This window comes from Lithohypha guttulata, assembly GCF_036872675.1.
Source record: "Lithohypha guttulata strain CCFEE 5908 chromosome Unknown scaffold_1, whole genome shotgun sequence".
NCBI classification, from domain to species: domain Eukaryota; kingdom Fungi; phylum Ascomycota; class Eurotiomycetes; order Chaetothyriales; family Trichomeriaceae; genus Lithohypha; species Lithohypha guttulata.
Window position 1 is genome coordinate 1,825,509 of NW_027042750.1, and position 15,203 is coordinate 1,840,711.

The 15,203-nt window shown below is 47.5% G+C and overlaps 6 protein-coding genes across 6 annotated transcripts; 3 read left to right on the forward strand and 3 right to left on the reverse strand.

The window, feature by feature from the left end:
- Positions 1-474: 474 nt before the first annotated feature.
- RFC5 (Replication factor C (RF-C) subunit) lies at positions 475-1,583 on the forward strand (the record flags this gene model as incomplete). Its single annotated transcript, XM_064895040.1, has 2 exons — positions 475-561; positions 609-1,583. The coding sequence occupies 2 exons, from the start codon at positions 475-477 to the stop codon at positions 1,581-1,583; spliced, it is 1,062 nt and encodes a 353-aa protein (XP_064757727.1).
- A 1,335-nt stretch (positions 1,584-2,918) lies between these two features.
- KRE6 (beta-glucan synthesis-associated protein) lies at positions 2,919-4,893 on the forward strand (the record flags this gene model as incomplete). The annotated part of the gene is made up of 2 exons (XM_064895041.1): positions 2,919-4,783; positions 4,836-4,893. The coding sequence occupies 2 exons, from the start codon at positions 2,919-2,921 to the stop codon at positions 4,891-4,893; spliced, it is 1,923 nt and encodes a 640-aa protein (XP_064757728.1).
- Positions 4,894-5,410: 517 nt separating this feature from the next.
- On the reverse strand, positions 5,411-5,809 carry LTR64_000658 (uncharacterized protein; the record flags this gene model as incomplete). The annotated part of the gene is made up of 2 exons (XM_064895042.1): positions 5,411-5,503; positions 5,624-5,809. 2 exons carry the CDS (start codon positions 5,807-5,809, stop codon positions 5,411-5,413), a joined length of 279 nt encoding a protein of 92 aa, XP_064757729.1.
- Positions 5,810-8,433: 2,624 nt separating this feature from the next.
- Positions 8,434-8,964, reverse strand: LTR64_000659 (uncharacterized protein; the record flags this gene model as incomplete). Its single annotated transcript, XM_064895043.1, has 1 exon — positions 8,434-8,964. The coding sequence occupies one exon, from the start codon at positions 8,962-8,964 to the stop codon at positions 8,434-8,436; it is 531 nt and encodes a 176-aa protein (XP_064757730.1).
- A 1,608-nt stretch (positions 8,965-10,572) lies between these two features.
- Positions 10,573-11,248, forward strand: LTR64_000660 (uncharacterized protein; the record flags this gene model as incomplete). The annotated part of the gene is given in 3 exon segments (XM_064895044.1): positions 10,573-10,664; positions 10,721-10,959; positions 10,971-11,248. The coding sequence occupies 3 exon segments, from the start codon at positions 10,573-10,575 to the stop codon at positions 11,246-11,248; spliced, it is 609 nt and encodes a 202-aa protein (XP_064757731.1).
- A 293-nt stretch (positions 11,249-11,541) lies between these two features.
- On the reverse strand, positions 11,542-12,154 carry LTR64_000661 (uncharacterized protein; the record flags this gene model as incomplete). The annotated part of the gene is made up of 2 exons (XM_064895045.1): positions 11,542-11,997; positions 12,050-12,154. The coding sequence occupies 2 exons, from the start codon at positions 12,152-12,154 to the stop codon at positions 11,542-11,544; spliced, it is 561 nt and encodes a 186-aa protein (XP_064757732.1).
- Between the last annotated feature and the right edge of the window lie 3,049 nt (positions 12,155-15,203).

Here is a 15,203-nt window from a genome sequence, read left to right on the forward strand (position 1 = left end):
GCTAGCTTTTCTGTCTTGCAATTGATGACGCTAAGCGCAACACTCTGAGATTGCAAAGCAGCACGCTTCGTCCATTTCGACCCGTGTTCAGGTTGGCGAGAACTTTTGGCTTCATACTCACCTACGGAGTTTTGTGCTTAAACAGCGAGGAGTTTTGAAGGATAAGAGATCAAAGGCAAGCAAAGGAACCAAGGGTATGTAATAACGGAATGTGAATTAATCGAAGGATCGAAATCGCTTCTGCTAAGAAGAAGGAAGGACGAGCGCAAAGTATAGCTCCTGCAGCTGCATATTCCCCAGATGACGCTGTAGGGCTACATCAAAGGACCAATAATGCAGTCGCGGAACGACGCGTTCCTCCTCATGACGCGTTACTGCCGTAGACTTGAGTTCAGGGCACTAGATTGCTGCATGCACTCCAACATATGAACATCTCGAACCGTCGTTACCATTACCAGAGACTTTGTTGCTGTAATGTCTTTACTCGTTGACAAGTTGAGACCTCGGTCACTTGAAGCTCTTACCTATCATGCCGACCTGAGCGAACGCTTACAGTCCTTGGTGAGGAGTGCTACGCAACGTTACTGTTATGTACTTATTGGCTATAGGCCGCATCTGCCGACTTTCCTCATATGCTTTTCTACGGACCTTCTGGTGCGGGCAAAAAGACCAGAATATTAGCAACGTTGCGGGCATTGTATGGACCCGGTGCTGAGAAGATCAAGATTGATGCACGAATATTCCAGACCTCATCGAGTAGAAAGATCGAGTTCAATATAGTTTCCTCTGTATATCATCTCGAAATTACACCATCCGACGTTGGTACCTATGATAGGGTAGTGGTTCAAGAGTTATTGAAGGAAATCGCGCAAACACAGCAAGTCGACCTTAACGCAAGACAACGCTTCAAGGTCGTTGTCATAAATGAAGCTGATGGATTGAGCCGAGATGCTCAAGCAGCTTTGCGGAGAACAATGGAAAAATATAGCAACAACGTGCGCCTGATATTAGTGGCAAACAGTACAGCTGGAATCATTGCTCCCATCCGGTCAAGGACTCTGCTCGTGCGAGTCGCTGCTCCAACGCACAAGGAGATTTGCGATGTGCTTCAAAATGCAGCAAAGAAAGAGAATTGGAAGGCTATACCCGCATTGAACGAGAGAATAGCGCAGGATAGTGGACGGAATCTCAGACGTGCCCTGTTGATGTTCGAAGCCGTATATGCTCAGAATCCAGAAGTGTCAGAGAAGACGCCAATTCCTCCGCCAGACTGGGAAGTCTTGATTGCAGAGATAGCGAATGACTGCTTGACCGAGCGAAGTCCTCAGATGATCATGACCATTCGAGCAAAATTGTACGACTTGCTGAGTCATTGTATACCAGCCACAATGGTCATCAAGGTGTTGTGCTTCAAACTGGTGGAGAGACCCGAGGTCGACCCAATTCTGAAGCCAGACGTGGTCAAATGGGCAGCCTTCTACGAACACCGCATCAAGCAGGGCAGCAAGGTAATCTTTCATCTAGAAGCTTTCGTTGCAAAGTTTATGCGGATATACGAGATGTTTCTGGTCGGTGCGACGTAGGAGGATCATACTATATAAGATAATATAGTGTGCATGACCAGGTGCAGAGTGCGTAATGCAGTGTTTGTAAGTTGAAGATCACCACCATCTTGTTGATCTTTGCGACCCATCGATTCTCCCGGACAAACACAAAGCACCAACCACGACAAACACGTCGATATAGACTGAAAACGCTGTGTTCCTGGATTCGAGTCAAGGAATCATGTTGTCGCAACTGCATCGCATACCAGGGCAACATTTCAAGGACACTAACCCAATTAGTTGTGGAGACTTAATTGCGCTTCGATGCCACGCCTGGAAGGATGGAGTACCCCTTATCAGCCACCGAACTCTGGGCATGAGGAGCATATTGCCAGCCAAACGAAAGCGCCGGAGCAGTATCCAGTTTCATCAGCCTCGAAGCATGTCAGATCGTGTATGTTGCCTGAAGCTTTCAAGCATTAAAAATTGCACCACTGTCGTGTGCTGATTTCTGAGTGATCCTCAGGCGTTGCTAAACAACCACCTTGAACGCGGTAACGATATATATCTTCTGGCCACGATATCTCTCAAGAGGTGTGGTTGTAATTTGTCCTGCAGATCCAACGGGTGTGAGATATTAATTGTGTCTATTTTTCATGCCTGTCTTCGTAGTGTAGCTCCAGTATCTCCGGTATGCAACACAAAGCACATTCTACAGCACGCAGCATGACACTGACAATGCTGACTTACTTGGCTGTAGCTGGAGTTCTACTTGATATGTTTGAACTTGCTGAGTAGTGCTACGCAGTCAGTTCGACACAAGCTGTTGAATATGCATAGGCGCGACAGGGTTGGTTGCAATCGAGCGTGGCGCCAAGAGACGGCTCCTAGCTCGAATCCACCGTGATCGACATTAGGAGAGAAGCAGACAGAGGCTTGAGAGGTACAGAGTCTATTCTGCAATCGCAAATTGTTACTGCTCATACGATACTCGTTCGTTGTTCTCGAAGTCTTCCTGCCACACCAAAGTCTCGTCTCAGAGCAATAGCAAGAAAAGCTGACCAACGTCGCCATAGCGCTTACCACACAGTCACTCCTTGATTTACTGCCACCGTTTGTTGAGATCTCAGCTTCAATATCAACATTCCGACCGACGACCCTCCTTCTGCTGGCAAGAAGAGTATATTCAGTCAGTCGTCGGCTCATTAATCAGCAAAAGACAAGAACTTGGACTTCGGGCTCGAGTCGAGCATCGTTTCTACTCCCTTCTTAATTGTTGTTTATCGCCGGGCACTATCGAGATTTGGTGCAAGCAAGAGGTCGGGACAATTAGACATAAGCCCAGGACCCTTGCGCAGGTCTCCTGAGGCTATTATGGCGTCAAAAAACAGCTCGAAAGGCCCTCAGATACCACCACACATTCGCCTGAATTCACAACCTGGAGACCTATCTACGGCTGATCCAGTGGGACAATCGAGGTCCCTCACGAAACAACGAAACTCGAACAATCCTTTCTTTTCAGAACAGTCGCCCGACAGATTAGCCCTGCCATCAGCAAAACGACCGAAACCTTACCGAGATGACTCCTTTGGGTCTGCCATTTCGCCCGCCTCGCCCGGCCTGTCACAATTCTCTTCTAGAAGGTCGAGTTGGGAATCGAGCGATTCTAAAGGCATAGACAATCCGTTCGCAGATTCGCGGCCGACGTCAAGAGCTGGAAGTGAAGAGGACCTTAACACACAAACAGTTTCTGAAAAGTACAACATATTACCTTTAGCTGACAATGGGCTGCTGCTGTATCCCGAAGACATCGAAAAGGATGACGACCTTCACAACCCGGATGGTGATGAGTCACGAGATTGCGATATCTTCACGAAGCGTGGTTTCGCAAATGTGGGCGGATTGGCTTTGATCACGCTTGGACTATTAGTACTGTTCATCGGTTACCCAGCCTTGACTTTCATACAGAGATACACTGTTGTCACAAATCCGTGCAAAAACAACCCGAATTGCCTCAACGTTGGCAAAGTACCTCTATTACAAAACATTCGCTCAGGCCTAATAGATCCGGATACACCGAAAGAGGCGCTTACAAAGAAAGACTTTCATGGTAACGAGTGGAAGCTGGTCTTCTCGGACGAGTTCAAGAAACCTGGGAGAACCTTTTACGATGGCGACGATCCTTTTATGCAAGCGGTTGACATCTGGTACGGTGTTACGATCGACTTGGAATGGTACGACCCGGATGCAGTCACAACCACTGACGGATATATGGATATCCGTTTTGACGCCTTTCAAAACCACAATCTCAATTATCGTTCGGGTATGATTCAGACTTGGAACAAAATGTGCATGAAAGGTGGTAGACTAGAGGCAAGCGTCTCTTTACCTGGAAGAGGTGATACTGTAGGTTTTTGGCCAGGTCTTTGGACACTAGGCAACCTGGGCAGACCTGGCTATGCCGCAACCACAGACGGTATGTGGCCATACAGCTACGCCGACGTGTGTGATGCAGGTATCACTCCTAATCAGAGCTCACCGGATGGTATCAGTTACCTTCCTGGTATGAGGCTGCCTGCTTGCACTTGCAAGGGCCAGGATCATCCTACGCCTGGTAAGTCTCGTTCGGCACCAGAAATCGATGTTCTCGAAGCGACCAACGCACCTTTCGACGCCGCTGGAAACGTCATCGGTCACGTTTCCCAGTCTTTTCAGGTCGCACCCTTCGATGTGTGGTACTACCCGAACTACGACTTCGTCGAAGTCTATGACTATTCAATCACGCAAGTCAACACATATCGTGGTGGACCGTATCAGCAAGCTGTATCAGCACTTGTCAACTTGAACAACGATTGGTATGATGGCAACCAATACCAGACGTATGCTTTCGAATATACCCCAGGAGCAGATGGTGATGTGATATGGTTTGTTGGAGACGAGCCCACATGGAGAGTAACAGGAGATTCACTTGGTCCGAATGGTAATGTGGGACAAAGAGTCATGCCAGAGGAACCAATGTCTGTCATTGTCAACTTTGGCATGTCAGACAGCTTCTCTCCCATCAACTTTACCGGTATAGGCAACACGCTGCCTGCACACATGAGAATCGACCATCTTAGAATCTACCAGGATCCATCCAACAATAACATGGTTATGGGGTGTGATCCACCAGGCTACGAAACCACAGCATACATTAACGCACATCGTGAGGTGTACTACAACCAGAACATCACCAGATGGTAAGTAACTTTATGGCAACCTTGGTATCGTCAAAACTAACACTTCTTTTAGGGAGGATGCTGGTTATTCGTGGCCACAGAATACACTAATGGATGACTGTAGCAAGTAATGTCCTTGAGTTTCTGGGTACTGCTTCCCGAGAGGAAGCATTGCTATGTGGAACATGCATATATTCTAATCACTGCAGTTTTAGCGGCATTTGTGGGGGAGGCGTTTAGTAGACGGATCTGGGAACCTTTATGAAGAGCTATCAGCAATGCAAGGCTCAGCAAAAGCTTGACGACAGCATGAAGTTCACCTTAATGCCAAGGGTACATATGATTATCACTTACATAGTACTTAGAATGAAGAGCTGGGAGGACGCCGGCAATCGACTGCTAAGCAAGGGATATTAGCCTAGGAAGACAAGCATGGCTCACGATGGCCGAGCCAACGATGGACGTGTGAATGGAGCTTTAATCACGGTGGCCGTTGTTCTTGCATTTCGTTCTTCAATTCCCGGGTGCTGGCACAAGATGCCATACTTCATGCTGACGATCTACCAGGCTCTCATTCAAGTGCGCACGTTCCTCGAAGCACTGAGCGGCTGTCATCGCCCTGAGAACGCCGTCATCACACCATACTTGTTAATCTTCGAAGACATCCCATTTCTTGATTATTGGTTTCGGTTCAAAGCCTCCAGCGACTTTTTCGAAGTAGACTCGGACTTTAGGCACAGACTGCATTTGAACCATCAGTTCTCGGTTGTCCAGCAGTACGCGGTCAAGCATTGCAATAGCATATGGGCGACCTTCACTATGCTCAACCAAGCAGAAATCCGACAAAAAGAGTCAGCTTACCAAATCATTCGCAAGTGCATATCTCAACATCAATTGTTCATTCGCCAGAACTGTGATAGCACGTTCTTGCAGTTGCTGTGTAGCGATGACCTGACTGTCTCGTGCCACAGAATTGGATGGCGTTGTGTTGTTGTCCCTGGTCGCACGAACGTTACTGCTCGCATCACCACTTACTGAAGTTGACATTGCTCGCCGACCAGTTTGAAATACGACGTGCGCTTGACGTCAAGTTTGTACTACCAACAACGATCCTCGGTGGTTGTTTTTGTGTCACAACGATAATGAAGTAGACCCTGCAGGCTGCAGCAGCATGTCCTGTGACTAGAGGACATATGCGGGCCACCGCAATAACAGATCCTGACCATCATAATCCTGGAAAATGCATGTGCAACTTCTAATAAGCGCTAAGTTAACGAAGAAGGCGCTTGCGAAATCCCCCCGCAACGTTGCCGTGTTTTCGACTTTATAGCAACTCGAATCGGCATACTGATTTGAGTATCAATTACAACCACATCCTGCAGAATGTAGCCTGATGATCTCAATCTTTGAGCTTTAGCGGCGAACGAGATCGACGAACCATGAGCTTCGAGCACGAACGCGTTGCCTATTTTCTCCGAATACAACATCTGCGGCACTGCATTACATTTGTCGCTCCTTCCAACGAAGCAGTACTACTCGCTTGTCACACCACGGCTCATGCTGTACGATGTTGTCTCGAACCTTTGTCGATCCGATCGATGCAAGACTAGCACTTTCAGGTCTCAATATGACTACAGTACTAGGAAGATACCAGTCAATATTTCTCGGACGTGCAAGTTTCTCGCTCGAGGATGGTGCGACACGTCATTAATTCTTCGCTTGCCTGCCTTGCTAATAAAAAGTTCTACAATCGTGGGTCGCTCGTGCGGGAATACGCGTACAGGAACTTGAGGAAGGAGCAATCCAGCCGAATTTGAGTACGGAAAACGTTCTTTCTACTTCTACCACACTTCAAGTTATTGTCCATGTTGGTCCTGGATATCGATCTTTTTTAATTGAACAGTGACCTCAAAGCCACCTCTGGAGTGCAAAGTGATGTGTGGACAGCGGTGGATTTGCTTCACTGCAATATGGCTGTCCAGCTCCTACGTTCTGTAAGACTGAAGCAAGATCGTGATCATCAACAGTTAATATCGTCCACGTCTCTGCCAGGCGCAATCGTGCCGGCTAATCATTGTTGTTAGACAAACATGCATTTCTTATTGAACGCAACGAAGACAGGCGTCCCAATAAGATGAGCATGATCAACAATAACTCATAGAATTCCACCCCTTTATCAAGGTGATCACACCCCTCGTTACACTTGTTTCTCTTACTCCGTTACCGGCGTATACATATTGACGTTCATTAACTCTCACAGATGCGAGTCACCTTGGCCACAATACGAGCTGCGCGATTTCAGGGAAGATACGCGAAAGTTCGTACGGAAGGACGACCAAATCCTCTCAATTAGAGGGCGAGGAGACTTTTGTCATACCAAATGCAACGGCTGCATTGTACTCTTACAACAGACATTAATACGAAGACCATTACGTCTTGGGCTTATGATACCATAAGCTTTCCTACAAACAGCAACGCCGATTTCAGGCTAGAGCTCGAGAGCAGTACGAGGCCTGTTGACAGAAATCCTTCTACCAAGATCGAAATGGAGCTCTCGATCCGAACCAAAGTCAACACAACCCTGCCATCTCAAAATTCTCAGACGTTACCTGTATTGTCCTCAGCTAAGGCACACTCTTCCTATAAAACAGAAATCCAGTCGGACACGGATAGTTCCACACGTCTCGGGACGTATAGAGCCCATCTCAATGAAGCTAAGCAGCACAAAGCGTTGAGAGAGGCTTGAAAGGCGGAAGGATATGAAATGATTGCAGCTAGCCTGAGACTGGAACGTGGAGAGCAGAGAAAGCAAATCCAGATGGAGCTCAGGCGACAGCGGCAGCAGCTCGTTGCTCAGTTGTTTCTAGCAAGGAGAACACCATTAAGCAACACGATAACTTACAAGGAGTCAGGGAACATAAAGACCTTTAAAACTTGGACCGCAGAAAAGTGGGATAAGAAAAAGTCTTCCTGCATGAGGACCAATCGATTGAAAGAGCAAGAGGCAAAGTCCAAGGACGTGCCTTTTCAGAAACACTTTGTTGAGGAAATGAGCGAGCTGAACAGGGATGCCCAGGAATTAAAGAGAGAGATAGAGAAAGAGTACAAGGCAGCCGTTGCGGAGGCAGTCAAAGGTCTTTCAGCAAAGACTGGTGCTCGTACAGAGGGAAATGCCTTGGTAAACAAAGAGGTCAAGCCAAGTCCATCAGAATGCAAAGAAATGAATCCTTGGATGCCGTCTTGCATCACGTCTTAAATTGTCGATCTCAAAGTTTGCTCACTGTTCGCTTTTCAGGTGCAGACTGCTGGATTACCTTAATCCGTGTTATCTTTATAAGCTCCTAGTGTCTCTGTCCTTGACAGGCTTTTCCAAACTACTTCGATACGTACTATGTGAATGTCAAGCAACACCGATTCTTTTCGTTGGAAGACTTGTCTTCTAAAGTGTAACCTCTCGATGATTTTCTTGAGTGGAATAGGTCAGATAGATTGCACAGCCAATGCTCAGAGTTGGATCGGGTTAGTGGTGATGATCGTCAATTGTTTCCACAATGGACGTCGAGAGCTCTAATATTTTCATGAAATGCTGGGTCACAAGGATACAGACATCTGACAGCACGTCTTCCTTGCGCCTGTAGATCCTACTGTCATGACAGCCAATATCTACCCACCTAGCTCTCCACAGCCTTCGCAACAACACCCACCAAACTTCTCTCCCCAACAGCCACAATATAATACTCGACCCTCGCCCTCTGATTCTCAACCCTAAACACCTTCGCACCAGGCCCACTAGTATCAAGATCAACCCCTCTCTTTCCCCTCCCATCCTCCCCAGCCTGCTTCACCTTCTCAATAACATCCCTGTACTGACCCCTCGGATCAAAGTCCTCAAAACTCAACTCCTCAATATTATCAGCATTCTCTCCTTTCGCGCCAAGAACCTTTTTGAACTCCTCTACGCTCGGTAAGCTGTCTGACGCGTAACTGAAGAACACGGGTTCAAAGTCCGAGTCTGTGTCGGAGGTGAATGTGGCGTTGATGTCTCGTAGAGAAGCGGGAATTGCTTCGTTTGTTGAGGTTGATGATGATGGGTCGAATTTGGAACGTGCTTGGGAGGTTGATTCGCCCTCTGCGTCGTGGCCGGATCGGGGGTCTTGGTTGGCGCGGGCGAGGAAGGTGTTGTAGGATACGTCGTCGGCCATTTTGTGTGGTGGTGAAGATGATATGTGATGTTGGGAATTGTAAATATATATCAGTGGCTTCCTCTTGGCTTCTTCGATTGAATGTATAGATGTGCTTCTGCGTCGGATAAAATTGACCGAAGTCGGAATCAGCCTACAAACACGAAGAATTCTCGTCGAATTCCTGGCTGTCTGGCTCAGTTTTAGTCCTGGAGTATAGGTATAGTACGGAAGATTACTTGAAAAAAGCGAGGTCTTTAAAACCATCCCACTACGAAATGAAATCCAGTGAAATATCATGCATGGGTAGAAAAAGGAGTCTCGATGGTGTCATTGCACAGGAACGTCATAGCAAGCAACTTTGGCCTGGCAGCCTAGATATACCTTTGACTTAGCTCCTCCACGTCTTCAAGCTTCAACTTCAAGTTTACGAAGGGCTCAGACAGACTTGAGACCTCTTCTTAGATACAAAGATTAAATATCCCCCCGGAGTGTTGTGTCGAGTATCCGACTTCTTAAGGTCGTACCTGCTCCAAGCCTGGTAACACCACCATTACATGGCTGACTCGTTCGATATAAGAAGTCGAAGCACAATAATCCTCGAGAGCATTCTAGCCGATGAAGTGGCTTTACTTCCCTAATGTGGTGAGACCCCAACCAAATGACCCGAGAACAGATACCTTTTGTGATCGAGCTCGACAAGGCAAGTCACGCATCTCGGTTTCAGTGTGACCGATGAGCAGACAGGCGTTACCTCTGGCTGGGCACGACCTGAATACATGACGAGACTGTAGCCGTTGCCATGGCAATCCACCTGACCACTAACAATGCAGGAAGTCGAGTCGCAGTGTTGTCGCTTCCTGGACTCTGCTCGTGGCGTCGAGGCATGCTCCTGTCCAACACTGACCTATTTGTGTGCACGATCAATCACGATACCGCTCGAATCGAAGCACTAAGCGACGTTCATATATTGTTTGCTACCACTTGAAAAAGCATCATATAATCACGGACACTGACCCGATGTCAATGAAGTCTTAGTGACACCCGGCACCCTGTCCTGTTGTCACTTACTCGGAGCTCGGCCCGCAGAGTCACGGGAATCAATCAAGGTACATATGTTTTAACAAAAGAATTTACCTCCGCAAGCAGGGTCCTAACTAGTGGGCGTCCGAGGGCCCTGTCTTGTATAGTAAAACTACTCGGATTGGCTCTCCTGGTTTACCTACCTCCTGGTGGTAGGGGAACACCTCTACTCAATCAAGCTGGTTGGGTTGGATCGAGTGGGTTTTCTACGTTGAAGGAATCAAGCTCTCAGGAGTCCAGAACGTCTTTTTGCTATTTTTGTACACGTTACAGCGAAGTAGCAGAGAGTGAGGGTGAGCTTTTTGCAAAAAGGTCGCAGTTTCGAATCCGGTTGTTGGACTCTGCACAAGAAGAAATGGTCGTGTGAGGTGTATGTGGAGAGTGGAGCCATTTTCAAAGTGATGTCAAAGTGAAGGTACAAACTGAAAATTAAGAGGATATCTTGGCAACTAAAGACTTGACACACAAGTGCTTCTATTAGAATCCTCTAACTTTTCTCTCCTGCGTCAACTCCCTACAACTATTCTCCCTTTCGAACAGGTCGTCATGTCTGAAAACGCACCAATCAGCCATCAAGTCTCTGTTGCCCTTCGATCTATCCGAAGTGGTAACTATACGTATGCGTTCGACATATGCAAGTAAGTAAAACATGTACGATACCCGACCTTTGAGCATGATCTAACCTGTCTCATAGCTCGCTGCAATGGGGTATGGGCTTGAGTAGATTCACTCGAGCACGCTGCCTCTTTATCCTGCTCCTCCTGGCTCCTCTGTTTCCAGTCAGAGTGCCAGATCCTATAGAGCTAGCGGATCGATTGTATCACGAGCTCATCAACATCAAGAAACACGAGCGTGGCCGGCGAAATGAGGTCGTCAGCTTTATGAAGAACCACGTCATCCTGGTGATAGGAATAGGGGGCATTCTGATACAATGTGTGATGAAGACAATATCAAAAGGTGGGCTAGAAAGATTGAGCCTGGAGCTAGTGCTGAGAAGAAAGCGAAGGTGAAGGCGATGAAGGAAGTCAAAGGAAAGAATGAGGATGATTCGCACCAGACAGAAGCAGACCAGGAACAGATTCCAGTACCAAGTAAAGACGATCGGAGAGATTCAGTCTCAGATGATGAAGGTGTGAAGCTTGGCCTTGGTGACGATCTGCCAGTACCTGATGAGGACGAGAAGACATTGGCAGGACTACGCGAGAAAGGCTCGCTGAACTAGAGCAGGAGTATGGTAGGGACAAGGATAGATGGGCATACTCTCGGATACAGGAGGAACTTTCGATTAGCAGAAATTGTCACAACTCCTGAGGAGTGGTCAGTGACACTGTGTTATGCAATACTCTGCGTCTGTAAAGTTCTGATTGATTTGGCCCTCATTAAATCATTCCTAAATACAGAGACGTAAATCAGACTTGACAGCCAACAGTATTGTGTTGGTTCTTATGTCCTCGCCACCAACGCCATGCTAGAAAATAACCAAGACACATGTCAAAAGCATAGTCGTAACGACGATCATACAACAGATCTCATAGATTCCCTCGTACGTGGTCGTAAAGCTTTGAGAAGACAACTCTCCCACCAGTTTCTTACAGCCAGTACAGCATCAGCTCCGTCATCACCTCTCTCTGTGCCATCTGGATTGCCCATAATATAGGTGAACACCCAGAATGCACCGGTCACCCATGACGCCACGGCAACGCCTATGCTGATGATTGGTGAAATGGTGTGAACAAGTATTAGCATTCCAGGCCGAAAATCCCACTCGTGTGCGTCGTCGACTGATGGTGCATACATCATTTCGAGGTGATGCTTGAACAGAGGTGCCACCGTTCTAATGATCTGGTCGCCAAAGGACCTCTGCTGGTGTAGAAGTCGAACAGGCGTTGCCAGAAGCAGACCAAGAGTGACGAAACAGGTGAACAGGCAACTAGCGATGGAGTGGAAGGGATCAAGGATTGACAACCAGAACTGTTCAAAATGTTAGCAAGAGTATTGCAAGAGGAGAGTAACAAATGCTTACCAGGACCCACATAGCATGATCATCCTCAACCTCTTCGTCATCCTCTTCTTCAAGCTGCCTACGCTCGCGAACATAGGCAAGCGCGGGGGAACTCGTCTGTGTCATCTCTGACTGTTTGTAAAATGTATTTCTTCTTGGACCAGAATGTGCATGCCATTGCATTGATCTTGTGGGAACGAACGGACCGCTATTGCCATTGACCAATGTCTCTTCGAGAGTATGAGAGCGCCACTGTGAGCTGGGCGAATGTATGTGATTCTGTGTCTTTTGGTATGAGAGGTCCGACGAGCCGGATGCTGTCGACACCGAACTCTGTACTCTTGCGTCCTCAGTCCTGTATCCCCCAGAGAACCGTCTGTCGCTGTTGAGGTGGGCAGCGGACGGGCGCTGGACCCCTGGTATGGGAGGATAGTAATAGTTCTGACGATCATGTGCTTCGGGCCTGGCATGCAGAGGAGCGGCGCTTGCGCAGGATAGATGTCTTTGATTCATCTCGGCGTGTTATCACCACCTCTTCCTAGAAACGTCATACAGCTGTCGTTACTAGCAAGCAACTATTGCAATCGTCTCCGGTCGACTTTTTGAGGATTGTTTGCACAGCAGATGATTGCCATGGTAAGAAAGGAAGTCTGGGGCATTATAACGGAAGCACGACTGAACACAAGAAGCCCTGCTCTGAGCAGTCTTGTCTTGTCCAGTGCTCGATAGGTTCAGCCAAGCTTCCAAGGAACTGCCAATGCTTGGCCTCTTAGCACCGCGTATGCAATGCCATGAAATCTCTGTTGTCCCATGGCTCTTCTAGCTTTGGTGAAACTTCATTTAGTAGGAAGATCGTTTTATGTTGACTTTGCTGCATTGCAATGTAGCAACACGAGAAGATTGTCTCAATCATCAGGTGTTGATTCTCACACCAGTCATGGCATAGATATTCTTGGCAAAGCAATCGCGACTGGACCACAAGCCTTGGCGAGGCCTGGCATGCGCCCTTTGGTTGTTTCGGCTTGCTTGTGGCTCAAAGCACAGAGCTGGGCAAGTCCTTATGCGGCGGAGACTTCTCTTGCAGAAGCCTCCTGCCCTGCGAGTGTCGCTGACTCGCTGCAGTGTGCTGAGATCGTTCATCTGACATGAACATGAGCATGTGGTCTCTCGCAGGACAATGGTTCAAGATCGGCGTCATTGGTCCTTGAAGAAATGCTTTTCCGACGGCTTGCCTAGTGATGATCTGCATTTAGCTGCTCTTATTTGCCCTCCCACACGGATATAATGGAGCCCTCTGCTCTTGGAGCAAAACAACAATCACTAATAGGAGCCTTGCATCATCTGTTTTTGCTTCCGTACCAAGCACACGACAGACAATTCAGAGCAAGTACCATCGGCTTCAAGCAAAATCGCTTTATGAGAAGCTTGGCAGCACAGGCCGCTTTCCTACTTCTACAACAGCAGTGTCACGCTCATGTTATGAAAATGCCCACACCTGAGATGTCTGACTGTGCTGACGATGACCCACGGATAGCAGCGGAGACCAAGACCTTCGACCACTTGGCGACGTGTTTAGAAGTAATTTGTGCATGTTGCCTTTGCAAAAAGCAGAGGATCAGTAGCAAGTGTAGGAATCTCGATTTCGGGGAACATGTCTGTGTTTGTAGCAGTGCTAGGTATTCATCGATCCCCAGCAGTGTATAGCAGGATCTGCCAATATCAGACAGGTTTGCGTGAGAAAGACACTTCGTGACTGGATCTGACGCGTATTCAAGATGGTCACGAGGTCAAAATCCGACTCAGCGACTCAGCAATATTTAATATGCCTACAGCAAAATCAGGTTCCATGACTTAATCTCCGCAACAGGCTACAGAGATATTCCGAATTGGTACTTGTTATATTCATACGTAGTGCTCAGATGAGGTACGTATATACCATAGTTTTGCCGTTATGGTTTTCGACAGAATAACAATATGTCGATCATGCCATGTCAGTCTTGATATCTGTTGCTGCTAGGATCTGTGGGCATGTAACATCTGGTCATTTTGTGATTCATTAAGACTACCCCAAGGCGTCGACTTGTGAAAGAAGTAGCATCTATACAGACCGCGTCTGTTTGAGAGATCACTCGAGTTTGCAACATCCCTATCGGGTCAAGTTATAGAGTTACCACGAAGTATTTCGACGAAGCAAGTATGCCATAGCACTTATATCGAGACAACGGCTACAGCACTTGGTTATGTCTTGCTTTGAATTTTCAGTTATGGCCATCCTAATTAGTGGTATGATAAAGCACAGCACGGCATATTACATGCATCGACAACACTTGTAATGTTCGGACCACTTCTTCCTCTATCCAAGAACAAGGGTAAGCAAACTCAAACAGGCGGTCAACGCTTGGCCACGCTTCCGAAGTCATACAGGTAGTACCAAGCCACGCGAGAGACCAACAGCTGGTAGCACAGCATGAACGACTTATTGATGTTGCACACAAAGCGTCAATGTGTCACGCAGACATTAGCGTCATGCCACGACTTACAGCATTTACATACCAAGGCTTGAGTATCGCACAACTGAAGCGAGGTCAGGACCAGTATCTTTGTCGCTTGCCTGCACGACACTGTACGGCCTCTAGCATTCGTTGCTGGTCGTGTGCGACGGAGCATTGTACAATGTGACATCACCTCTCTCGTTCTCCGGTACCCGATGTCCTCTTGGATGCATTGAAGTCGTACGTGGTTGATCGGTTTTCACAGCACTTCCGTGTCACAGGCTGTGGGCTCTAATGCCAATAATCGGATTTATGGTTCAGCAAGGTGAGATACATATTTTCACTCTGTTTCAGAAGTCTTGCCATACTGACGATTGTCATCTGCTGCTATTGTCATTCTCGGTAGCTTAGACGCATACAACTCACCGAGGGATGCCCACTTTAATGACAATCACGAATATCCTCTGGAGGATTCAAGGCCCAGCTCATGCATGTCACGTAGCGAATACCAGATCATCTGTCTTTGTCTGAATTGGGTGAGAAAATTTTGATTGACGGAGCGTTCATAGAGTATATAAGCGGCGAGAATATTGGAGTCCAAGTCTGATGACTTCGCAGGAGGTCTCAGATGGGAACGCAATAAAGTTCCGAAGACGAAATGACATAAAAGTTGAGCCTCTGAA